A 27,442-nucleotide genomic window follows, 5' to 3' on the forward strand; every position below is an offset into this window, starting at 1 on the left:
CGTGTGGACACGTGGCCCGTGGAACAAAAGACACAATACCTTTTTAAGACCTGACCACAGTAGCGCAACGCTGTCTCTGTGGATTTACACACTCATTTCAGGGCTTGATATTCCCATCTATTGAAAAGTATGGTCCATAAACACCAAGGAACCACCCCAAAACATGTTACTGATCAACTCTAACACCTGCAGAATGTGTTAAGATTTGATTTAAAGTCTTTTAGATTCATAAAAGCATATATCAGATTATATTTACATAGGTTGAGAGATTATAAAAGACTATTTTGTTAGATAAAGCATAGCTACATGCCAACAATTATATAGAAATAGCTTGTTCGAGGTAAACACAACAGTACTGCAGATGACATAGGATCACACCCTTAAAGCTCACTGGCCAAGGTTCAGATACACAGAAGGGCAGTAAGATGCCCACAGGGGGCAGCTCTTCTATTGTATTTAGCCTTCAGATATCAAGTGGGAAGGGCTGGAGAGAACTGAACGAGAGAGAACATGGAGCAAGTGTGTGGATCAGGTATACCTGGAGACTCTCACTCAGTGAATTTATAGATACTCCTCTAAAGGTACTTCCAAGGTACTCAAGAAAGAAGAGATAATAGACATCTGTATAATACAGGAAAAGTTCATGTTCTGTACTTGGAGCTCTTGATGATAGGAGTGATCATTTAAGTTGGGAGAAACTTGGTGTCCCTGAAAGCTGGGAGTCAGAAAACGAGAGGTGTTAAAGAGATAATTAGTACCTGTGGTCTCAAAAGCAGCTAAGTTCTAAGTGGAAGAGTTGGAGAGAGGAGACCAAATCATAAAAGGGGCCTGTAAGCAAAGGGGAAATATGTAATTATGAAAGTAGAGATTAAAAGAATGAACTCAGTGATAAGATAAAGTTTAATGGCTGTCCTCATTGTTTTAAAAGCCTTATTTTCTCTAGAAGTATTTTAGGGTTTGTAAGTAGAAAGTAAAGCTAAACAAAATATGGGCTTCTAATCCATTTCTTATAATCCATGTTTTTTGCTCTGTTGAAAGCTATAAGCTATTTAGCTTTTGACAGAATATGGACAAAATAGGACCTTGGGCAAAGAGCTTGGGAATTCTAGGTTCAAAGCCTGGCTCTGCCTTTTTTTTATATATATAATTTTATTGAGGCATATTTTACACATCATAGAATTCACCTAGTTCAAATATACAATTCAATGATTTTTTTAAAAAATAAATTTACCCAAGTTGTACAACCATCACTACAAATCAGTTTTAGGACATTCTCATCCCCCCAACAAGATCCCTCCTACCCATTTATAGTTAATCCCCCTTCCTCGTTCCTATTCCTGGCCCTTGGCAACCACTGACTGACTTCTTGTCTCTGTAGATTTGCCTTTTCTGGACATTTCATATAAATGGAACCAAACAGTATGTGATCTCATATATGGGGCTTCTTTCATTAAGAATAATGTTTTTGAGGTTCCTCCATCTTGTAGCATAGAGCTGTAGTTCGTTCCCATTTATTGCTGACTATACTCCATTTTGTCTATCTGTTTACCAGTTGATGGGCATTTAGGCTAGTCCCAGTTTTTGGCTGTTATGAATAGTTCTGCTGAGAGCATTTGTATGTAAGTCTTCATGTGGACATATGTTTTCATTTTTGGGGGGTGTATACCTCGGAGTGAAATGACTAGATCATATGGTAAAATTATGTTGAACTTTTTAAGAAACTGCTGAACTGTTTTCCAAAGTGGCTGCACCAGCATCACACAAAGGTTCCTATTTCTCCACATCCTCTCAGCACTGCCTCTCAATAGCTGTGCAGCTTTGGGCAAACTTCAGTTCCGTCTTTAGAAAACCAGGTTGGGTAGGGAGTCAACATTTACCAAGTACCTACTCTGTGCTAGAACATTTCGGTTTACGAAGCCATTTGCTTCCCCTCTCCAAAGAAATTAGATGCACTACATTCTTTGTCTTCCTTCATTGTCATCCCCATGAAAGATAGACATGATTTTCTATGCATCTGATGAATTTACTGAGATTCAGAGAAGTTAGATAAATTAGTCATCACTGTCATACAGGATTCTTGTGACTACCAGATTATACTGAATAATGTATATGAACATTCACAGCATAGTGTTGGGTACACAGAAGATGCTTAATAAAGAGATTTTCATTTCTGTGCTTCTTTCCATCATCCGTATCTCAAACAGGTCTAACCTACCCTAATCAGGTCCCACCTGCTTTCTGGTGATAGTTGCCTGTGATGAAACTGTCACGCTCTGGAGAAACTGAAAGCCTTTAGGGAACCCACCCTTCAGTCACAACCACTGTAGTGGAGGCAGAAGTGTCCTTGAGCCAATCTTTGTCGCGTAAAAAAATAAGAGCGACTAGTTCAGGATGGGGTTACATCCTTTAAAGGTTGTTTTTCACTCTTATCTCTTCACCCTGCCCCGCTTCACAATGACAGTAATTACTTTTCCAAATTCCAGAGAAGGGAGTTCTGAAAAAGTACATATTAAGGTTGCCAAGAAGTTAATTGCCTTGATTGCTTTGAAATGACCCCTTATCAACTGGCTTGATAAATGGAAGTAAGAAATGAAAACAGTGAGAGAATGCTCCCTTGATCAAGCAGAGAAAGGTGATCTGGGAGAAAAGGGCCCAATTATTATCTTAGTCAAATTCAAGTGTCTGAGATTTTAAAATTTATTTCTGAATATTAAAGTTCATATGAACTATTTTTAATATGAAGTTTTATATGAAATATTATTCAACATAAAGTTAAAAAAATGAGTAACTTGTCACTCATTGTGTCTTTTCAGGGAGAGCCTGGTGTCAGAGGCCTTCCAGGTCCCACTGGGCCTCGGGGCATAGGAGCCCCAGGGCCAAAGGTGAGTGAGTCCTCAGCTTTGTGCTCTGTGCGAGGGTCAGGTCCCATTTGTGACCAAGTGAACATGGACTGCACAGGAGTGTTCATTCTGATGTTGACTGATTCTTTTCCTTCACAGTTGATGAAGACTTATTTTCCCATATCAGGTAAACTTTCAGTAAAATAGAACATTTAAGTTTATAAAGCCATTCGCTTCCCCCCACCCCCTGCCCAAAGAAATTAGAAAGGTAGTGTCCCTTTAAAAAGTGACTGCAAGGTGCTCCAAATACGTCCACGTTCTTCAGAGGGACTGCCATCGAAGGAAGCCTGCCTTTCCCTTGGCCAGAGGTGCCTGTGGTAGCCTTTCCACAAGATGCCAGCTCATGTACCTTTTGTGTCCTATATGCGTAGTCTACTCTGTCAGGGCCTCAGTGCCAGGGTCTAGATGTACGTCCCCTTGGAAGGTGAGAGGAGCTTCCTTTGACTCCCTTTGCTCTCATTTCTATTTCTCTTGGTGATTATTTATTCTTTTCTTCTTTTAATCCAGTGTTTCTCAATGAGGGAGATTTTGTCTCCCCTCTCCACCCCCGGGGGACATTTGGCAATGTCTGGAATCATTCTGGGGCGTCATGTCACACTTGGGGGAGGAGGGCTCCTGGCATCTAGTGGCAGATGCCAGGGATGCTGCTAAACACCCTGCAGTGCACAGGACAGCCCCCCCCAGAATGACGAACTACCCGTCTCAAAATGTGAATTATGCTGAGATTGAGAAGCCCTGTTTTAATTATTCATCCATTTGCTCAGTAAATAGTTCTTTGATTTGTTCAAAAAATAAGGTAAAGAAGTATCAGGCATGTTCACAGGGAAAATGGGTTTCAGTAAACCATCCATGACAAATTCAAATTTCAAATAGACATATTCACATCTCAAATGCACAAATGTGAATTAGAACCCTATTATCAGAGAGGAAAGGGAAAAGGCTTTAGTTGTCAGATATTTTACTGAGGATCTCAGAATTACCAAGATTCTTAGTTTATCTCCTTTTAAACAATCAAGTCCATTTTGGCAGTGGACTATTTCTTAACCTTGAAGGTCACTTTATATGGATGAAGATCCTCCCAAGATATTAGTAGTTCTTATCACTGGGTGATGGAATGCTAGGTCTATTTATTTTCTTTATTGTCATTTTTGTTTTTAATTTTTTTTTTTTTGCAGAAAAAAATCTTCCTCTTTACAATCAGAAAAAATAAAGCTTTTTCATATATTGGAAAGAAAAAGGCTGACTTATACAGTAACTTACATTAACTCAGCATTTCGTAAAGCTTGTTCCATCAAACGTTAATTTGGGAACCTCTGGGACAAAGTTAGACTAATTTCTCTACTGTAGGACTTCTTAGGGGCATTGATATATTAATATACTCTAGAGACGTCCAAGGAGAGGCATATACCATGGTATAAATATTTCCCAATCTTATTTGACCATAGAAGTCTTTCCTTAAGAAACATGGGGTCAACCTATGCTGTAAGGAACACACACTGTGAAATGATATTGTTTTTGCTTCACTTACATATTTTCTTAAAAATTCATCCCTGATCCACATCAATAGCCACTGAGTCTTTAACTGAAACCCCCATTAATTAGCACTCTACACTGAAATGGAGCAACATGTTAAAGGCTACACAGAAGTATGTGTGAGTGGTCTTCGAATCCCTGGTGTTCTAGGGGTTGGAGGTAGGGCCCAAGCAGACAATGCTGTGGGGCCAGCACTTCTCCATATTATGCCAATCAGCTCTGCCTTATCTATTCATAGTTGGGTTATATGTAAAATTTTTGCAAACAATTCTATGGCTTAAAAATTTTGGAAAAACACTGCTTTATCTAAAATATGATACAGCTCATGGGCTGCGTGGATGTAGGTCTCGACCAGACTAGAGTCACAATGAAGCCCAGAGCAGTAATCTGTTGTTTCTTTCTACATCTCCTAATTCTCTTCCTTTTCTCTCTATCTTTGAACAGGGTGATATTGGGCAGAAAGGTTTGCCTGGCCTTCCTGGCCCCCCTGGCTACGGATTACAAGGTATTAAAGTAAGTGAACGGGATTGGTGCTGGAGTCCTCTCTCAATTCACAAGGGTGATGGGGAGAAGAGGGTGTGGATAATACAAAGTATGACTGTCATGAAATGGACTTCATGTGAGCTTAGCAGTTAAAGTTGCACCCAGTGTTTAGAGGCATCGTGCAGCAGCATACAAATGGTCTAAGTACATTAGTGTCACAAGCGCTGAACGTGGCGTAAGTAGCTTGGAGAAAAACAGCAGTCGCAGTGGTTTGCTGTTCCTGTGGGTTTCTGAGCTGAGTGGAGGGTCTGTGCCCCACTGCGTGTTCTCCCTCTCCCTTGCCTTTCTCAGCTGCATCCTCCCTTCTTAGATCAGTGTTTCCCAGTCTGAGCTCACAAAGGAATCACTCAAGGAGCTTTTGATTAATACTCATGCCCTACCCCAGAAGAAGGAAATCTGATTCTCTGGGGGTAGGGCTTAAGTACTGGGGGTTTGAGAGCCCCCACACGGGATTCTCCTGAGCAGCCAGGTGAGAACCACTGCTCTAGGCCTGATTGTGTGCTTCGGGAGTTCTCAGCTGCCTGCATTCTGCTTTATTTCTGTCTCAGCCGCAGCAAGCATACCTAGCAAGGTGCAACTCCCAGGGTTTCCCATGTATCAGTAGACAAGATTTGGCGTCTAATGGTTGCTGTGTAATTTCAAACAATTCCCTCTGCTACTTCTAATATGTTTGTTTGTTTGTTTGTTTGTTGGCTCACCCTCATTCTATTTGCTTTCCCCTAAATAAACTTCTATGATTAAGCCTCAAAACTGAGTAATTCACTCCTGGATCATTGCTATTGACTCTTAAAAAAGTGGAAAAAGAAACTCTTTTTCAGATAACAGAATTTCTTAGTAAGTAGGAGACAGTAGGAGCACAAGATAATAAATGTGAAAATCCTGTGTTGAAATTAACCCACCTGCTCCTGTGTAAAGAGTGAGCTTAGCCTAGAGCAAAACTCATTGAATCTGTGTTAATGGTTCCGGTCTATCACGCATTGTCAAGGGCTTCCACTGCAGGTCTTCTAAATAATAGTTCATCTGTCTGGCTGAGTATCCAAGCAAAGGCCAGTTAACATGTTGCTGACAGCACACAAGCACTGGAAAACACAGCAAAAACCCGCTTCCTTGTTAACAACATCCCTCAATCTTTAAACTCTGCAGTTAAAAGATGGTAACGCTCTGCAGATGGTTTTGTATTTATGAGTTTGCTTAAGCAGTGAGCTCATGTTAGACCACCGGTCTTGCTCCAATATAACTCAATTTACGTGTGCTGTTTGTTTGTTATCACTACCTTGGTAAATCTGGAGCCAGCTTTCTGCCTTTGTTATCTGGGACACATTTCCTTATTTACATAGGAGCCTCTTAGGTTGCACTTAACTCATCTGCATCAACTCTGACTCACGTGGTATCCTGCCCTTTCTTTTATATCCTCTGGGTCACGCCACATTCAGAATCCTTCCTGAATGAAATTATGGTAGGGAATCTACCATCGTGAGGGAAAAACCAAAATTTAAAGTGCCACACTTCCAGTCCTGTCAGAAGTGAGATAAGCTTTTCCTGCATGGAGGGCTGTGGCCTGATGTTACTTGACAGGGAGCCTTGACCAGGGCTGCCTCTTAAAACCTCTCGACATATGGGATTGCATGGCATCCTGTTGGCAGCAGGGCAAAACTATTTCCTGATTCCTGCCTCATTTTTCTGGCCCTGGCTTGTACCATCACTGCACAATGGAGGGAACTAAAAAACTGAATTGGTGGTGTTCCTCCAAGTCATTTTAAAGCTACATATTCAGTGAAATTTCATTTCTTATGTTCATTTGTTGAATTTATTTCACACCCCTTTCTAAAAACCATATGAGTCAGTAAAACTTGCTTCTGTCGATACATCTGCTGGTAAGGATTTGATGGAAGCCCTTGTTAACCTTTGACATTCGGGCCTGACCTGTGCCCTGCCTCTCTATGCCACCCCAACCAAGGGAAAGCTAAGGGCTCATGCTGCAAACACAGGGGGATTTGCTCCAGCACTGACCTAACTTTTCTGCAAGACTGTTGGCTCTTCTGTCAGCTATTCATTCAACTAACCAACCAATCCTGAGTGAGTACCATCTACATTAGCCAGATAAGCTAAGTGCATTACAAAATGATGAGTTAGAAGACATGAATTTAGTCCTCATGGGGTTTACAGACATAAAATAATCATTCTTGAGCTGCACAGAGTAGGGAGGAGTGACACAATGAAATGAATTGGGATTACAGGGGTAGGCAAGTGCCCTGTAGTGTCCTGTAGGCCACAGTGATGTTTGGTCATAATCCTAAGAGCATGGGCAAGACAGATAAGGGTGACATGACCAGACAAGTATTCAGAAAAGACTCCCTCTGTCTACCACTGAGAGAAGGGATGGGCATGACTAGAAGGAGTGAGAGGCTGCCCCTCCCACATATTCTTCTGATGCTCAGTATGGAAGAGTGTGATCTGGGAACCCCCTCCTCCTGCCCTTCCCAGTGTTCTGGGACCACCTGGGGCTGCTGCTGTGGCAGCCCTGGTCCTAGGAAACCCTGAAAACATGGTGGGCTCTCCCACCTTGGGCACCACAGCAGCCTCCTGCCATTGCTCTGCAGTCCCTGCTGTGGCCCAGCTGGGTCTACACCAGAGAGGAGCTCCAGCTCCTTCAGGGGCCTCAGTGCTTTTCTCAACCACAAGTGACTACTGATTATGTGATGGATATGAGACCATGGCTCTTTGGTCCCAAAGTGGCCTCGGTCTTTCAGTTTGACAGCACAGGTCCAGAGGTTCTGTGATGCCAGCACCTTGTCCCACCATGAGCCTCCAGCACTGACCAGTTCCCCTAGATACGCCAATCATCCCTAGAGTAAGTCAGGAGGGAGAAGGGAGGGGGCATGGTCTGGAGGGATTGCTTGATGTGTCGACGAGCCCTTGAGGGGCCAGGAGGGACAGAACGAGAGCGTGGGCCATCCAGGAAAGGCCAAGTATGAGGACAGACAGAAATGGTTTCCCTCCACCCCACTCTTCACTTCTACTCAGGAGCCATACCTGTTTTCCTCCATCTTTGTTCCAATCAGTTCCCATGTCCTGATCTGCAATGGCATTCCCAGAGTATTTTTTCTCAGAGGGTCAGGAGGTCCTTATAAAAACAGGATTCCTGCTGGCCCTCTGTGACTTCAGGGGTTTCTGAGACAGATGTGTGGACTGGGACCATAGCTCCTGTGACATGTAAACCCTTTATTCATTTAAAGGTTGAGCTTCTGTGCCACTGGCTTCCATTCTTCGGTTAGACCTGAACGAGACTGATCTCACACTGCCTGAGGAAATGCTCCCTGCAGTTAGGCTGTGGCAAAGGATGGGCTGACTCACATTTCAGGCCCAGCCAGTGTGTCACCAGTGTGAACAAAAGGCTCAGTGACATGCGGCGGAGTCTGGTGAACATGACCTGTGTGACCTGGCAGGAATCCCCGTGTCTCCAGAGCTGACAAATAGTGATGACAGCAGTGGTTCCAGGGCCCCAGAACTAAGAGGTCAACCTCCGAGACACCTGGGACCCAGAAACGGAGGGAAACTTAGTCCAAATGACCCCTCCCCTCTACCTAGATTCTGACCTCAGTGGTGTGATGGAAAGAGAGAGAGCTTGAGAGCCACTCAGACCTTGGCCTGAAACTGTCCAGTTGTGTATGCTCAGACAAATTATTTATCTCTGCTGAAACTTAAAGCATACTCATCTTTCAAATGGGGATAATAATGCCTATTTTACAAGTTGTTGTGAAGATGAAATTAACTGTACAAAGTGCCTAGTGGACACTCAGCTAGAGCTTGAGCTACAGAATCAACAGGTTTGCCTTGGTTTCCACATCTGAGTAATGAGGCTAATAATAGTACTATTTCCTTAAGTTGTTATGAGGAATAAATGAAATTAAATGAGACAGTGTGTGTGATGCATTTGACACAAGGCCCAGCACAGGGTTACATGTGCAGTAAATGTTTGTAGTTATTCGCATTATAATTCCTTCCTGCTTCCCTTCCCTTTTGACTAGTCCCTCTTGTAGTTTCCAGGATAAAGGCCCGGAATTCTGACATTCGTGTGCTTTAATGCTCTAAAATAGACCTGCCAGTGTAGACCTGCCACCTGTACCAAAAAGACACCTGAATATACGATGACTCAAACACAGTAGAGGTTTTTGTCCATGGAGCAGGCCAACGGGGGTGTTCCTCGTTGGTGGGCAGTTTTCTTCCACACAGAATTTCAGAGAATCTCAACTTCTGTTTATATTTCCTCCATCTGCTGGGCCTCTTTACCACTTACACCCACAGCAAGCAGAGGGGGAGCATGTGCAAGAGACACACCTGCTTCTTAAGAGTCTTGGCCAAAAGGTGACACATACCGCCTCAGCCCACAGTTTCTTGGCAAGAACTAATCTTCTGGAAAGGTAGTCTAGCTGTGTGCCCGGGAAGAAGAGGAACATGAGGTTTGTTAGAGAGCTGGCAATTGCTGCCATGCACCATTTAACCTGCTTCTGGGAAGGATGGGCATTCTAAAGTTATATATTATTCTGAAGTATGTTGGTCCTTCTGGAAGAAAACAGAAAACCAGAATGGTATCCATGGCAACCTCCAGAATGCCTGTCACTCTCCTGATACTGTGGGGCATAGTCACCTCGCTTACAAGGACTGGGTACAACTTTATCCTTCCTTTTATCCTACCTTCAAAGAAAAAAAAAAAAAAAGAAAACCTTAGTTCCTTGACATCTTCTTACTTATTTTGAGTGGTGTCGAAAGCACCAATGGATAATTTAGAAATTGTCTTGAGTGGACAGGCTGAGTACCAGCCAAGGAGCTGGAGGAGGGTTGGGGTTTGGTGGGACCAGGATATGAACAGGAAGTGCTCTTTCCTGTCTTTGACGGAGCCAGGGCCAAAGGATTAGGGATGCCCGAAACCCTACAGGAGCGCTGTGGTTCAAAGGCTGGGGAGAGATGGGCATGGCATCAGAGGACTGGAGTGGAGCTGATGCAGTGAGCTCCACGTCAGGAGGACAGAGAAGCCAGTGATTCAGGCTCACATGGAGAACAGGGAGGGTTGGAGTCCTAGGGGATTACTAGGGATGCCAGAAGCACTTGAAACCAGCAGGGGTGTAATGGTGAGTGAGTCAGCCCAGCTTGCACAGGGATAGCCAGAAAGAAAAGGGTTTCTCCCACCAAAGCTCTCTGATTAGCAATTCAGGTTAGAACCCAGAACTGGGTAAGATTCTCGTTTAAGGTTAATGTCATTTCTTAGGTGGACTTTTTGGTTTGTTTCCAGCTGTATGGAAGTAACTGTGGTTTTGCAAATTCCTCGTGCTCCCCTTGACAGAGCGGCGGAAGCATGACAATGTCAGTAGACTGTAGTGAACTCTCACAGGGCACCTGCCAGCCAGCCATCTGCCTCCCACCTGTGACCTGATCACACTAAAAATGTCTCCAGAATCCATTTGACTAGATTTTTGATCAGAGTGGACCTATTACTGCATGGGAAATTGCCCCCCTTAAGGACCAAATAACAATGGTTTATTCATTGAAATAAAAATGACTTAAGGGGGGAAAAAAAGAGTCCCACTTATAAAAAGTCAGGGGTCAGTTCAGTACACACTAAGTTGTAAATACTGCAGAAAGACTAAGACTAATTGACATAAGGACATTTTTCTAGTCTTCTAAGCTCATAAGCATGCATATGATGTTATTAATATTACTGAGGTAACAATACATATACACACATTTTAATATGATGACTTCTTGATACTTCAATTTAAAGTTTTCTTTACCCCTTCTGACCACAGACAAATAACAGCACCAAAAATAGAAAATTAAACCATCTTTGCTTGTAGTATGATCGCTGCATTTAACTTGACCACACCTTAGAAATTAAACTGACACAATAAGGAATACAGTTAACAGCATAACATAGATTGTGTGCCTTTATGCCAAAAACCATCTTTGAATGAACTTCTAAAGCTTTTCTGTGTTGTAATTTTCAAATTCCCACAATGATTCTTCTACAAAGAAAGGAGTTGTTGGAACCACATGAGAGGTTTAAACCTTAAATAGCCGGTTGTTTTGGGATTACACCTGCCAAAACACGCCTGTGGCAGGAGAGGGCTGTGGCTAAAAACTGGTCCTGGTTATCAAAGTCCACAATCCTAGTTTCAGATTTTGAAGGGATTTCCTACCTTTATACCTTTCATTCCAAATTAATTACATGGGTTACAAACCAAAGCCAAAAGCACTGAGCCCATAATCTTCTCTATACTTCTCTATACTAAAGGTCAAGGAAAGGTTGCATTTATTAACTGAGGCTGGCCCTCGGCTCATTTGTATTTCTCACTTACTGATTCATACTTTCATTTTCCTCCTGAACCAAGTGGCTTTTATTCCTTTGAGCCAATTAGGAAAAAGGGTGGATTTTTTTTTAATTCCTTAATCTGAATCAGGATATGGTACAATATTTTCTTCTGTCAACCTCATTATTAAAATTTCCTTCTGTAATGGCCCATTTCCCAAATCAGAATTGGAATGGAACCTTTAGGCTCTCAGTTTAGTGGGGCTTCAGTCATCATTATCATCTTACATTTGTTGTCTGTTTACCATGAACAAGGAGCTATGCAATGGTTAGTGACCATCACAGAGTCTGTTTGACATCTGTGCCACATTCCTTATGCTACCATGGACCTGAAAGCAGAACCTAATTTCTAAGTCATTTTTCCCACACTATCCTGGCCAAGGTTTAGGTGGTTTCCCCAACTCCAAAAGGAAAGTCAAAAGGACTAAAGATTTGGTAATAAAGATAAGACAATATCTCAATGCCATGTGCTGATGCTGAATATTAAAAAAAGTTTCCAATTATTACCAAAAGGTCCAAAATTATATGGAAGATTTCATTCGAGCAGTTACACACTAAAACTACTCATTTTGCCACAGTAGTATGTAATGTATCATGGTAGATGTGCTGCTGTTTTAAACTGTTCTGAATTTTTCTCTCCCCTTCCTTCCTTCATGTCTTCCTCTCTCCCTCCCTGCCTCCTACCCATGCACATCTATCTAATATATAAAGACATATACTTCTTCCCTTTCGTTCTTATAACAGTTCTTGTCCATATAAAGCCAAGTTAAATAAAGGACAGGGATATATTACTCTTAGCTGCTGCTCTCTTGACGGCCCATGAATTTCACTGTTGAAAATTTACAAAAGGTATCTTATCTTTTTCCCACCTTTCAATGCTTGGTTAGAGGTAAATTATTAGTATGTATTTTTCCCTTCTCCTTTCTGCAAAGTAAGAGGGGCCTTTACGACTTAGAGCTTTGAGTGTGGGGAGAGCTCTAGGACCATATATTATAGTCTCTAAATTCTATGTATTATCTTATTCCAGCCTCACCAGCCTATGAGCTAGGCTCTGGGAAACAGAGCACAGAGAAGTTAAATAACGTATTCAAGGTCACTTACAGTGGCGACTCCATGCAGCCTCCCTGAAATAATCACATTGGGTACTTATCAAGTCAGGGTAGACGTCAGAGAGAGGAAAAAAATCAGTTTGAGGCTTTCAAAATTAAATGCCACTCAAAATTTGTATTTCCATCTGAGAATGTAAAGTTGGGCCTTGGAGATACGAGATATATGAAGTGAGGTCTTTTTTTTAATAATCTAAATTTTTAAAAAGAATCATTAAGAAGCACTTTATTTTCCCCTAAGCATGGTTCTGTCCAAAGCCAGAGGTTGGACTTAGTGGCCTTTTGAAATCAACTGCCAGGCATAAAACTAGGATGACAGCAGGATCTGGGCTGTTGTGCGTAGCTGCATTGGGGCGAGGCTGTTATAACCACTGTGCCCTCACACATTCAAAGGCTTATCCAGTCCTTTCTGGTTTGACTGGCTGACGGACACACTTTTTTGTACTGCAAATCTCTGTGATAAGTGAATGAGTAGCCAGTAGGTCTGTAATCTAAACTACTTTTATTGCTTTTACAAACATCTCAAGAACTGTACAATCATTGGCTTTTCATTATCAGCATCTTTGCTTACTTAGTTACAGATATGACTTCTCACTTTAAATACAAGTGAAGGGAAATGAGGTAAGTTACCTGTTTAAGGTCACTCAGAGAATCTCTCACAAAGCGAAGACTAAGGAGTTTTATGGGTATTGAGGGCTCAAACTGACAGGCAATAAGGCTAATCCCAGAATATTCTCTCTTTCATCCTATAAAAAAGTCTTTAAACAACAATTCTTCAGAACTGCTTCCCACATTATCATGTTGGGGATAATGGGCCCAACTGGTGTGCACTCTGCGCTAGGAAACCCAAGCGAGAAGAGCAAAGAGGACTGCACGGAGAAAAACAGGCAAAAAAAAAAAAAATGATCTGCTTCTGAGACACAGAGAGGGAATTAGGAGGAAAAGGAGAAAGGGAAATAAAAGAAAGAGAAGAAACTGGTTATGATAGCTTTTTCAGGATGTTACGGTTAATAATGCTTTTGGCCTTACAGCTTTCTAGTATCTGAAATTAATATAGTGACAGTTTCCTGGCTAAATGTTACTGGTGTTCTACTTCTGCCTTTCTGTTCCTTTCATTTTACATGTTTCTTTTAGACAACATGTATCTGGATTTTTAAAACTCCAGTCTGACAATGTTTGCTTTGTGTCAGGAGCATTAATTCATTTACATTTAATGTAACTAGTGAACTTTTAAAATTGATTTCTACCATCTAATTTCAACCTATTTGTCCCACGTGCTCTACATTTCTTTTTTTGATCTTTTCTTTCCCTTTTAAAGATTTATTAATTTTTAACGGTTGCCCTTTCCCCTTTACTAGCTAGGAATTTACACATTTTTCTTCCTCTTTTTTCAATACTTACTCTTAAAAATATTCACATTTGCCTTATGAAATATCTATATCAACTTTCTGGTTACTACAATAACATAGAACACTTTAATGACATTTTTTCCTACCTTAATACTATTATTGTGGTTTTATATTTTAATTAATTCTCAATCCTTCAAGATATTTTTAATACAATCATTGTTTACTTAGATTTATCAACATATTTACTACTCTCTTACTCTTTAACCCATTTCCATCTCATACTGAAACCATGCTCCTTCTGCGTGACTTGAAATTTTCAGAATTTCCTCTGATAGGGAAACTCTCCTAGTGCAACCTCTCTCTATTTTTGTTTGCCTGAAACCATATTCATTTCTCCTTAATATCTTCTTAAAAGATATTTTTCTGAGTATAGAATTCTAGGCACACAGAGTTTCCTCTCAGTGCATATGAGACTTTCTCATCATTTGTCCTCCATTATTGTTCTTGAAAGATTACCTGTTGGTCTAGCTATTCCTTTGGTGGTAACTCATCCTTTTCTGTGTGGCTTTTAAGTTTTTCTCTGTGTGTTTGGTGCTATGCCATTTCACTGTGATGTATTTAGGTGTAGATTTCTTTTACTTTATTTTGCTTAAGAGTTGTTGAAATGCTTGATTTTGTGAACTAGTATTTTTTTTAATCATTTATGAAATTCTCTGCCTTATCTTTGAATAAGCAATCTAAAGCAACCTGATCCAGTCTTCCCATTCCCGCATTGTCTCTGTCTTTCTGGAACTGCAATCATTAGGCCTTTTCATCCTTTCCTCCTACATATCTATCCTTTCATATATTCACGCTTGTCTTTCTGAGCTACATTACGGCTGATATTTTTCCAGTCTATTTTCCAGTTCACTAAATCTTCCTTCAGCTGTATTGAATTTGTTGTTTAACCAGTTCATTAAATTTTTAGCTTCTATGATGTATTTTATTTCTAGAGGTTCTATTTGACTTTTTAAAATCTACATAGTCATTCTACATAGATATTCTTATAGAAAAAAATCAGATTATCTCCCTTCTTTGCTTAAAAAGCCTCTAAAGTCTTCTCATAATATTTTAAAAATTGAGAGAAAGAAAAAGAAAAGGAAGGAAAAGAAAAGAAAACTTCTACAAGGCTGACTATGATCTGGATGCTGCCCATCTCTGATTTTATCTTGCATCTCCCTTTATCTCACTCAGTACAGTCAAGGCACACTGGTTTCCTTTCTGTTATTCAAAAACAAAGCTCACTCCTTCTGTAGGGCCTTGGCACCGTTGTTTCTCCTACCTTGGCATTTGACATGATTTGCTGCTTCTCTTCATGCAATCTTAGCTCAGATATTATCTCCTTAGCAAGACCATCCCTGACCATTCCATCCCATTCCTACTCCATTCTCAGTCATTTTATAATAGTGTCCCAGTTTGTTGTTTTCATAGCATTATTACCATCTGAAAATATTTCTGTGTTTACTTGTTTATTGCCTGTCTTCTCCTGGTCAAAGAAGCTCTTTGAGAGCAAGAACTTTGCTTCTTTCTTTCATCTCTAATTCCCTAGCATCTAGCACTGTCTGGCACATAGTAGTCACTTAATAAATACTTGTTTGATTAATGAGCATGGTAATGAGCCATTTAATGACTGTATGAAGCTTATATAGTAGATGATGGTGAAGTTCCACCTGTAACCGTATTGTCAACCCACAAAATAATTTATTTATTATACTTTAAATCAATAAGCCATTCTTGAATTCTATCTTTAAGAGAACTCAAAACTTGTGAAATGATAGATTCTTTTCTAGTGTTTAAGAGTGGAGGTACCTTACTGTTACAGGCTGTAAGAGTATACAGGTATACTTGGTCTACTTAGTTGGCCTAACAGGTAGAAGTTTACTCTGAAGTGCTGGATTTGGCTTTCTTAAAAGTATGTCTTTGTGATCAAGTTTTCTATTACCACAATGCAACAGGATCACAATGAATACTGTAAAAGTAAACGTGCTTATTTGCTATGAATGAGACTATTCTATCTGGTGGTTCTTTTGTATTCTCAGTGGGTTTTGCCCTACTATCACCACAGTATATATTCAGTAATTTTTTTCCCTTTCTTTTTAAAAATTCTTTTGTTTGTTTTCTGGGGGAAGGTAATTAGGTTTATTTACTATTTTTTAATGGAGGTACTATACTGGGTATTGAACCCAGGACCTCATGCAGGCTAAGCATGCACTATACCACCCCTCACCCCCAAGTCAGCAAATTTCCAGATTGATCAGATCTCGGTCCAACTTTTAAAGACTCATTTTAATAGATTAAAGAGCTAAGACAGAGGACACTTAATCCATCATTGCCTGTCACTGGGCCAGCCAACTATTATGCAATGTTATTAGACATTCCATGATCCTCTTAAGTTTATAATTAAATTAGAAATAAATGAGAAACCCAGTGCTATCCAGTTGTTAGATTTTCACATCTTCATAGTTTTTACCAGGAAGTATAAGCCTTGGAAATGGGCAGATTTTCCTGTGCACTTGTATTTGTAGAGATGACATTTAAGAGTAGTACTACCACATTCATTATCAATTCTTATTTATTGCTGTAAAGACAGTGAGCTTTTATAAGATTTGGGGGGGGGGGAGCATATGCAAGTATGCCTTTAAATAGAGGTTCTTAAATTTTAAAGGAGAGAATAAATTTTTAATCTCTTAGAATACTAGTCTTCTGCAAGTGCTCCAACTGGCTCCTGTTGGTTTTAAGCCAATAGTTCCCATAGATATTATTATGCCAGTTTTAGAAAGAAATAAATCTTCCACAGACTTCAATCTGTCCTTCCCTCTTAAGTTACCTTACTGTGATGATTTTGTAAAGCAAACACATTTGCTGTGTTTTCCTGCTACATATATACTTAAATAATAGTGCACACACACTCTTTGCCAGGATTGTGAAATGAGTAATGCTAGTATGCTCTTCAAAATAGAATCTGGGTTTGTTCTGCATATAAGAAAATAAGTTTATATGCAAATTTTAAAATCAGATCTTCTGCCAAAATTAAGGGTACTGACTCTAGTATTCAGTCTTGACTAGTTGTACAAAGTTTTATTATGGCACTTCATTCAGTATGTATTTATGGAGCATATGTAAATATGCCAGGCTCTGTTCTAGGTGCTTGGGATGTATCATGAGCAAAAGAGACAAAAGTTCCCACTATTATGGAAATTGCACTCTATTGGCAATAAATATAATAAATAGCTTATATAGTATGTTTGAAGATGAAAACTATTGTAGCAAAAATAGGAGAGCAAGGTAAGTGGGATAGAGGGCTGTGATGAAGTTTTAAGTGTATGGCCTCATGAGAAGCTAACATTTGAGTAAAGACCTGAAGGAGGTAAGGAAGGGAGACTTGCAAATTTCTGAGAGAAGCTCATTCCAGGCAGAGAGATGAGTTTGTGCAAAGGCCCTGTGGTAGTAGGAGGGTACATGGCATGTTTAAAGAAGAGCCATGAGACTTGTGTGGCTGGAGGTGGGTCAGAGAAGTTAACAGCAGTGAGGCTGGAGGAGGGCTTGATCACATACAGCCATACAGGCCCCTGTAAGGACTCTGGCTTTCACCTGGAGTGAAGTGGGATGCTATTTTGGGGGGATGTTTTGACCAACAATGTAATATGGTCTGGCTGACTTTTAAAAATTATAACCGTGACTGCTGAGCTGAGAACAGATGTAGCAGCACCGGGATTGAACTAAAGAGGCTATTTAGGAATCCAGGCAATTATAAATGGCATTTGAAAATCTAAGTTTTATAATCTAGTTTACATAAATTTAACTCCCTTGGAAAAGATTTATATCTAGTGGCTTGTGTCTGAAAGCAGAAACATGTAACAGAAAACATCCTGACAAAACTGATGCCAGATCTCTAAATCAGACTGCAGACCTACCAACCGAAATTTAAGTGATTGAACCATACTGAAATGCATTTTATATCTGGACTGTGGCATAAAAATACAGCATCCTAACTCTAGATACAAGGTTTCATTAAGCATTTGGAGAGAACAAAGGTGGACTCTTCCTCTCTGCTTTTGCCTTTCTCCCCTTCCTCCCTTTTTCTCTCTCCTCAGTCGATGATAATTACAAGCTGAGACAGTATAGGTGAAACCATGAAGTTTAGGACATATATGGGACAGAAGTACCACTTGTTGTTACCTGATTTCCCTGCCAAAGTCCAGAAAACAGGTCTCTGTCTTCTAGCAGTCATTAGAAAACATTCTGGAATATACTTCTTAATAAACTAAACCCTCATCCATAGTAAAGATGTGGATGTGAATACATTATCCAAAAATCTATTTGATAATTTTAAAAACCTTTATGTATTTATCCATCAAAAAAATAAATCTAAAGGGTTTTGAACATGTACCCAAAGAGATAAGCTTCAAAAATTAGCAAGACTCTGTGATCTAGGCACTCAGTCTTAAGTCTTTTTAACTCCTTTGCTCTCCAAGATCTAGTCTTACTGAAAGCCTTTCAGTCCCCTGTGAAAGCTGTGTTCCCTGGCCCCGTGCTTTTGCATATGTTGTTCCCTTTTCTTGGGGAGATCCCTTTACCCCTCACATTAGCAGGCTCACTCTTACTCATGTGTCAGGGTTCATATTAGGTAGCACTTCCTCCAGAAGCCTTCCCTGTCTTCTTACACCTGTGTTCCCTTTGTGTTTCCATCATCACCCCCATTATAACACTTCTCACATGATATATTAGGGGCTTGTTTTTCTTATCTAACCACCAAACTGTGAGAGATGTGAGATAGAGGATGTCTTGTGTTTTTTGTTTTTTCATGTTCTGAGCACCTAACACATGCCTGGCACATGTTAGGCAGCTTGTAAAAATGAGTCCTGTCTATAGCCTCCCTCATCATCTTGCCTACCTTCCAGAGCATTCGTTCAACAAATATTAGTCAGCACCTATCATGTGCTGGGGATTGAGCTGAGTGCAGGGGATAGAAGTGACCACGAGGCTAAATAAAACAGTTACACATGGAGATTAGATTCTATAGAATTTCCGTCTACCAATTACTTTTTAAACATTTTAAAGAGCAAAACATGCAGTGGAGGAAAAGAAGAGAGGACCAGTGGATTCGGTCTGTTGACTCTTTACCTTAGGATAAGGTGGCTTTGTTTAATACTTTAACTTTGTATTTATTTCACCCATGGTGAAAACTACAGGTCTACATCATCTGATTCTCTAAACATGTTTATAAAGCACATTTTTTCAATCTGAGACACCTGCTATATACATTCTTTCACATGCTGAGTAGTGAAATGTGTTTGTGTTAAAGTATTGGATGAAGATTGGTTTAGGAGATGGGACTGGGAACTAACAAGACTAAACTATACTTCACACATCAAGAAGAGCTCATGTTTTCTGAGCCACAGAATACTTGTACCTGTAATTCACCACTTCTCATTGAATAAGATAGTGGCATTGCAAAAAGCCTTGACCAGAAGCAAAATGTCCTCAAGTTTAACCTTGGTTGCTTTGCTGATGAAATCATGAAATGGAACTAAATCCTAACACCATCAGCCAATGTGGAAAACAAAGAGTTTCGCAGAGTTACCAGCCGTATTGATGGTAGATTCTAAAGTATGATTAAAGGAACAAAAGACTCAGGGCAACATTTCTCTATTGGGAGAATCCCTTTACCACCCGCTTTTGCTTATTTTGTCAACAACACTCCCTTTTTGGCCGTGTTCTTTGTCCCTCACGCTGCATCCCTAGCCCTTGACATTGCATGCTGCGTGTTGAAAAATGGGGTAGAAGCTCAGGCAGTGGGTGGGAGGAATTTTGAGGGTTCCTAATTAGGGATTTGGGATAAGAACCCATGCCTGGCACACTCGAAGAACATCAGAGACAGGATGACTGGAATGCAGTGAGTCATGAGGTGCAATGAGACGTCCTTGAAGAGCTTTGCACAGAGAAGTAACCTGATATAAATTATATTTTTAAAGGATGGTTCTGGCAGCATGCAGCAAGTTGACTGTAGGGGCACAAAGACAAATAAAAATTTGAGTAGGAAGATATTGCCAAAGTACAAGTAAGAGATGGTGATGGTTTAGCCCGGGGTAGTAATGGTGGAAATGGTAAGAGATTCTGCCATTGGAATTGCTAAGCTGGATTTTGGATTAGATGTGGGCTGTAAGATAAAGGAGTCATGGATGACTAAGATTTGGGGCCTGAACAACTGAAAGGATGGAGTTGCCACTTTCTGAGATGGAAGAGACTATAGGAAAATGGGGATGGGCAGGTATGGAAGAAATAGTTCACATCATCTGAAATTTAGATTTGGCCATGAGAAGCTAAACCTCCAGTGGAGCTATTAATTAGGTATTTGGGGATAGAAATCTAGAGTTTGGAGGAGAGATCAATACAGGAGATAAAAATTTTGTTTAACAATACATATATAATATTTGATGTCTTGAGATTGGATGAAAACATGTGGGGAATGAATGCAGATGGAGAAAAAAGAGATCCAAGGACTGGGCCTTCAGCCTTTCAGCATCTGGAAGTTTGTGTGATGAAGAGGACATAGCAAAGGAAACTGAGAAGTAGAGCCAGTTGGGTAGAAAACCAAGAGGAAGTGGTTCTTGGAAGCCAGGTGAAGAAGTGTTTCAAAAAGAAGGGCGTGATCAGCTACTTTTGATGCTGCTGATTAGATGAGAGCTGAAAAGTGATCATTAGGTTTGACAACATGGAAGTCACTGGTGACCTTGACAAGAGCTGTGTGTGCATGCACGTGCACTAACCCCCTCCCATCCATCACAAGAATCTCCTCTACGACATTGTAAAGGGCATCCAGACTCTGGCCACACTAGGGAGTGGGAGATTTTTTTTCATTTCTTGTATGTTTTCCAATGACCTTGCAACAAATTCTAAAAAGCTTTGTTACCTTTTAAAATGAAAATATAATGCACCCTTGTATCAAGCCAAATATCTCCTAATCACACAAAGTCTCTGTCTTCCCCCTTTAGTCCTACCCTTAAAGGTTGCCATTGTTTGCAGTTTGGTGTGTAGCTTCCATATTTTCAACTAGATGCATAAACACAGACATATAGCACAACAACCTTTAAAAATCATCCCATACATACTTTTCACAACTTGCTCACCACCCCTTCCCCAGTTAATACAGTGGCCCTCCAAATCAATATGTAAAGATTTACTCTATTTTTTTAAACAGCTACGAAATAGTCCAGTACATGGATGTAACATAATTTATTTGTGCATTTCCCTTGAGACCTTCTTGTATTTTCCCATACTTGTACCAGTATTTCCACTTCATTATGTTTTGAAAGGCTTATTCTAGAGCTATAATTGGTAGACTTTCCTTATTTATACTGAACTGAAATCTGCCTACCTGTGAATTTTTCTGCTGCTGCTGCTAATCTTTTGATGTGGTTTTTCTGCTTCACTGTGAGCCTGAGCCTAGGCTTACAAAAATTTGTGAATATAATTTTATTATACATATATTTGTCTCTTTTACTGTTCAATGTGAACTTTTTTCTTCCTTCATCCTTGAAGTAAGCATGATGCAATTAAAACCTGAGTTAACTTTGTTAATGCCAGAATTCTCCTAAAAGTTATGATTTTATAGAAGACTGTGACTTTATTTCACTTGGTTTCTTGGCCTTACACATGCCACACACATTGGTGCATTCTGTAGTATAGCAAGGCCAACTCTTAGGTTGTCATCAAGCAGCTTATGAAGACAGTCTAGAAGTATTCTGTAGGGAAAAATCAAGAGAAAATTTCCCATATATGAGTAAGCTCTTCCCCTCTGAAGCTGGCATCTAAATTGTCAGGATTAGTTCCTATCATGTTAAGTTGGAAGCAATGAGAAAGGGAAACAGGGCATATAAATGAATTAGGTTGAGGAATTAGGCTATAGGAAATATGCACTAACCATAAACCTCTATTATACTTTTATTTTTCTCAACTTTTAAAAAGTTAGTGTAATTTTCTTTATTTTATAAAAATAGACTTGGATATGTTTATCATTTACATTTTAAGAACAAATTTATTCCTTTCAGCTATTGCTTTTAATTTCTTTATTGTGAGAACACTTAACATGAGATCCACTCACTTAAATTTTTAAGTGTACAATACAGTATTGTTAACCCTAGGCATTGCATTCTACAGGAGATCTCTAGAACTTATTCATCTTGCACAACTGAGGCTCTATACGCATTATCTCCTTGCTTCCCCCTTCTCCCAGCCCCTGGCAACTACCACTCTACTCTGCGTCTATGAGTTACACTATTTTAGTTATTGCATATAAGTACAGTCATGCAGTTCTTGCCCCTCTGTGACTGGCTTATTTCACTTAGCATTCCTGTGTTCACCGCAGCGCTATTCATAGTAGCCAAGATGTGGAAACAACCTAAATGGCCATTGAGTAATGAATGAATTAGGAAATGTGGTTTATACACACAATAGGACATGATTCAGCCCTCTCCCCACAAAAAAGGAAATTCTACCACATGTGACAACATAGATCAACTTGGAGGACATTAAGTTAAGTGAAATAAACCTATCATACTCAGTTAAAGAATGTATAGAACTTTATAAATACTATTTCTTTAATCCCTGTAGGATATCCAGAGGGAGACACATAGAAGAGCTAATACTGTGAATCCTCTGGTGAAAGACATTCTCTAAGAGAACAATTAGTCGTTAGTCCTTTTTGTGCTTATAATTCCTGGTAAAGGATAACCAGCTTGCCAAACGCTGCCATCTTTCAGGAGCTATCATCCTGTTTCACGGGTGATAAAACTAGGAGAACAAGACAGAGGCTTATGTCCTGTGATGTACGTTTCAAATACAAGAATCCAAAAGCAATATATTTCCAGTATGGCTTCTCAATGTCAGTGTCAACAGTGCCTCCAGAATTTCTACATGGGAGGAGAAGCAATTTAAGTGTCAGGACGTCTGGGGGCCTGATCTGAAAGAGCACTGGCAAAGCCGGCATTCTGCTTACAATGGGTTGGAGGTCATCAGTGTGGCTGAAGGAGGTCATGGGATGAAGTGTGGGGGTAAGCCACCCTTGGTCTGTTCTTCGGTATGCCACGCAAGTTAACAGGTCTCACCAAACCTACTGGCAAGAAATAACTTAGGCCTAAGGGGGGGGTCTCGCTTCATATCACATTGGTATAGTCTTTCTGATATAATTAAACATGTCTAAATAAGTTTCCCTTTCCCCTGAATCATATGGTGATGACATAAAGGAAGTGTCATTTTTCACCAGGCTTCACACCTAAGAGTGTGACAGTTAAGACACATTCATTGTGACAGCTGGAGCTGCTACCCTCTGCTTATGGATAAAGCTGCCTGCTGTACTTTTCTGTTCATCTTAACAGAAAAGACTCACCATTCATCTCCCGGTGGTGTTTCTGAAGTCTGTGCACACTGAAGTTAGTTAACTCTAATGAGAGTCTCCCCTTTGGCTATGCGCTCAAGGACATATGGCTTACATATTTTGGTAGATTTGTAATTTCTAGGTTTATACTTCATGAAAACTGTTTGGCTTTTTCATTCCTTTTTCTTTATGGCCCTTTTCCCAGGGGATTTGGATAAGGAGGTAGCACTAGCTTTAGGAGGAAGTAGTTATTTGTTTGTGTGAGATGACAGGGTGCTGGGATGGTCTGGGCCCAACAGTCCGAAAACATTAATTGAATATCCACTTTGGGCCAGGCATTTGGGCTAGATACTAGGAATAAAACAACACCCAATATATGGCCGGAATGTATAGTGGAACCAAAACAGATTTATATGAATTAAGGTTAAGATGAGATGCAGCCTGCAGAGAAATGGGCACCAAACAGGCAGAGCCAGCTTGTGAAAGGCTTCATGGCCAAGCTGAAGAGCTTCAGTGGGAGCCCATCCATCAGTGCTTCTCAAAGTGTGATCTCCAACCAGCTCTATCAGCATCGCCCAGAAACCTGTCAGAAATGCAAGTTCATTGGGCCCTACCTAGACAGAATCAGTATCTGAGGGTAGAACCCAGTAGTCTTTATTTTAAAAAGCTCTACAGGTATTTCTGATGTACACCAAAGTTTGAGAACCACTGCTCTGATGACAGGCCTGGAAGGATTTGTTTATTTAAAAGAAGCACTTTTATGGAGATATAATTCACATACCAAGCAAGTCACTTGTTTAAAGAATACAACTCAGTGGTTTTTAGTATTTTCACAGAGTTGTGCAACTATCAACACAATCTAATTTTAGGACATTGTCATCACCCCAAGAAGAAACCCCGTACCTCATAGCAGTCACTCTCCATCCCCTTCCCACTCAGGCTCTGGCCTCTGGCAACCACGAATCTACTTTTAGTCTCCATGAATTTGCCTATTCTGAACATTTCATATGAAAGGAATCACACAATATGTGGTCTTTCATGGCTGGCTTCTTTCAATTAGCATAGTTTTCGAGGGTCATCCATGAACTTGCTTTTTATGGCCAAATAATAGTCCATTGTATGGATATACCACATTTTGTTTAACCGTTCCTCCATTGATGAACATTTGGGTTGTTTCCACTTTTTGGCTATTATGAATAAGGCCATTATGGACATCATGGGCATATTTTTATGTTTTCACTTCTCTTAGGTATGTAGACTGGAAGTGTTTTAAGAATAGGTGTGATGTGGCCAGTTGAACATTTAGTATATTTGTTATTTAGTGTGAGACAATGTTTCTCACTGTTTTGCCACCACACCATGTGCATGTCCAGAACACTCCATCAGCAACTGTTCTCACTGTTCCCTTTTGAGGTAGTGGTGTGGGGGTAGTAGGTGGGCTGTGTAGTTGGAAATACACTCCTCCCTTTGCATCTTGAGGGTCTCCTGTTGCTTTTCCTCTTTGTGCCCCAGATTTGAGAATCTCCAATATAAATGGATATGAGCGGAAGTAAAAACATGGATTAAGAAGCTATTGTAACAATTTAGTCCACTAGGGATGTGCATCTGAACCAGGGCAAGTTTAGAACGGATGGATTTGCTGATTCTGAACCATTATCCTTAGGGACTCATATCCTTCTTCCACCAATTTCCAACTACACTGCAAAGGCAAAGTCATACTTGAATAACCTTCCCTCTGGTATGAAATATTTTTCAGCATTGCTTTCTCTCCTGGAGGGAGAAGAGCCATCGAAGAGCATCACTTCTCAGAGAACTGTCTTTGTCTGCAAAATCCAAAGCCATCCTGGGCACTGCTCACAGCCTCCTCATTTTAATGTTAGAGTTTTCACTTCATGACACTTGAAATACAAATGATTTCTGAGCCAAATTATTTTTTGATAACTTAATGCAAAGTGCTCTGTGTTGTGATCCGAGCTGCTAAAAGTGGGAGGAATGAGAACATTAATAACTGTATTAGTTTCCTATGGCTGCTGTGACAAATTACTACAAATTTGGTGATTTAACACAGTACCAATTTAGGTTTTGCAGTTTTGGAGCTCAGAGGTCTAAGATGAATCATATGGGGCTATTACCAAGGCAGTGACAGGAGTCCAGAGGTTCTGGGGAAGGAGTGGGGGGATCTATTTCCTTGCCTTTTGCAGAGTCCAGGGCCACACTTTTTGTATTCCTTAGTTTACAGCCCCTTCCTCTAGCTTCAACGCCAGTGGTTTACATCTTTTCTCTCCACTTCTGTTTTGCTGTTTCAGTCACATGGCTTTCTTCTCTTCTGTCAAGTTTCCCTGTGCCTCTCTTTTATAAGGATATTTGGGACTGCCCTTAGGACCCAGCCAGATAATCCAAGATGATCTCCCCACCCAAGATCCTTAACTGAATCACATCTGCCAAAACCTTTTTCCCTCCCACATAAGATAACATTCATAGGTTCCAGGTTTTAGGACCTGCATATCTAGTGGCCATGATTAGCTTACCCTCATATTAAATCAGCTCCCACTTCTGGGTTATCCATTCACATCTATTAATGAAGAGACGTACGGGAAAAAGAAATTTGAAAAGCATGCACATTTAATAGAATCCCTTCACTCAGCAAAGTTACACAGAGGGATCGACTATGGTGCTACGAGGCCCCGAAGCAGGAGGCCCGTTTCCTGCTGCCGGGGCAGCAGCTGTAGCCACACAGTTCTCGCACCCTGGTGGCCCTGCTGAAGTGGCCTGTGCAGTCAGCAGAATGCTTCTTAAATGAGTCACTGTGGTTTTCTGACTTGTGGCAAACCTCACTTGCTAGGTTCAACTATCTCCGGGGCCAGTGCCGCAGGAGTTATGAATAAAGTCGACCTGGACTCAGCGCCAGTCGCCCTGCTTATGAATACCTCCTTCAGCTGACCTGCATCAGGAGATCTCTGCTGGCCCTTTTCCATGTGCCTCTATTTTCTTATCTCTTTTCCACATTGATCCCTAAGAGCTGATCATGAGATTTACTGAGGTACCTGTGGGGGTGGGGGTTTGTGAGGCTAAATAAGACGGAGTTTAGGATGCATGGTCTCTAGGCAACTTCCACCAAAAAAATGTCCCGCCTCCACATCCACTGTCTCTAGCTCAGTAGGATAGGCAGGGCCCTGAAATAGGTTCCCTCAGAGGAGAGAAAGATAAATAAGATGAAGTGCCTCCACTTTGAGAGTTTAGGTGGGATGAAAAGACTGTGAGCATCCAAACCTGTTCCGTTCTGAGACACAAGCCACAAGACAGGTGTGAGTAGATACGGGGTATTACTCTTGGTGGGGGAAGAGCAGGTCAGGGAAGACTCAGTGGATGTGTTTGGCGGGCTGGGACGTGCCCACAGATGGGATGCGGGTGTCTAAGGAGCACAGACAAGGTCAGAACACAAAGAGAATCCCAAGTCTGGAAGACTGAGGGGTGAGTGAAAGGGGAAGCCAGGAAGAAAGGCAGATGTGGCTAAGGAGAGTTGCTGTGTTTGATAGATTTGGTTCTGAAGTGGCTAGCAAGAGGAAAGGTGTAGAAAGCAGGAGGAAAGTTATGCCTGGAGCTTAGAGATGGGTAAGACTAGGGACTGGAGAACTGGAGATTATCCCCAGAGGATCACCACTGACGCCATGGATGCAGACAAGGTTACTAAGGATAATACAGAAGTAAGGGTCCAAGGCAGACATCTTCCTGGAGGGCACAGAGAGCACTGAATCAGACACTGGAGTTCTAAAAACCAAACTGACAATGTCACAACCAACCATGGGGGACTTGGCAGGAAAACCAGGAGGCTGCACCGTGCAGATGGCCAGCAAAGAGAGCATCCAGAGGCCCCCGTCTCTAGCAGACAAACTGCCATCAAGCCTACCTTGTCATTTTGAATTTATCATTTGTAATGCATGTACATTCAAATGCCAGGCCAGATATTCATGAAATCGGGCAGGTTTTACAGACGGCTGTTTAAGCAGGAGGGCAGGACAAGTCAATTTATGCAACTGAATCCAAAGCCACGATGCTCTTTGCACTGTGACCTAGCAATGTATTTCATTCTAGCATGTATACTAAGAACCATTTCATTATTGGAAAATGGCACTAAATTCTGTGACTCGATAGAAAATCGTAACAGTGAGCACATGTGTCCAGGAAGCAATCACATAGTCCGTGATGGGTGTTGGCTGTTGCTGAGGTTATTT

At 40.8% G+C, this 27,442-nt stretch overlaps 1 protein-coding gene and 1 long non-coding RNA gene across 3 annotated transcripts in view; one reads left to right on the forward strand and one right to left on the reverse strand.

The window, feature by feature from the left end:
• The window catches only part of LOC135321694 (uncharacterized), a 205,728-nt gene that overhangs the window by 103,426 nt on the left and 74,860 nt on the right, over positions 1 to 27,442 (reverse strand). The gene's annotated exons all lie outside the window — the stretch shown is intronic.
• The window catches only part of COL28A1 (collagen type XXVIII alpha 1 chain), a 152,347-nt gene that overhangs the window by 84,044 nt on the left and 40,861 nt on the right, over positions 1 to 27,442 (forward strand). Inside the window, exons 25-26 of the mRNA XM_064487550.1 lie at positions 2,814 to 2,882; positions 4,878 to 4,946. Coding sequence (XP_064343620.1) covers positions 2,814 to 2,882; positions 4,878 to 4,946 — 138 coding nt within the window. The remainder of the gene's footprint in view (positions 1 to 2,813; positions 2,883 to 4,877; positions 4,947 to 27,442) is intronic.

Source organism: Camelus dromedarius, chromosome 7, assembly GCF_036321535.1.
Source record: "Camelus dromedarius isolate mCamDro1 chromosome 7, mCamDro1.pat, whole genome shotgun sequence".
Taxonomy (NCBI): domain Eukaryota; kingdom Metazoa; phylum Chordata; class Mammalia; order Artiodactyla; family Camelidae; genus Camelus; species Camelus dromedarius.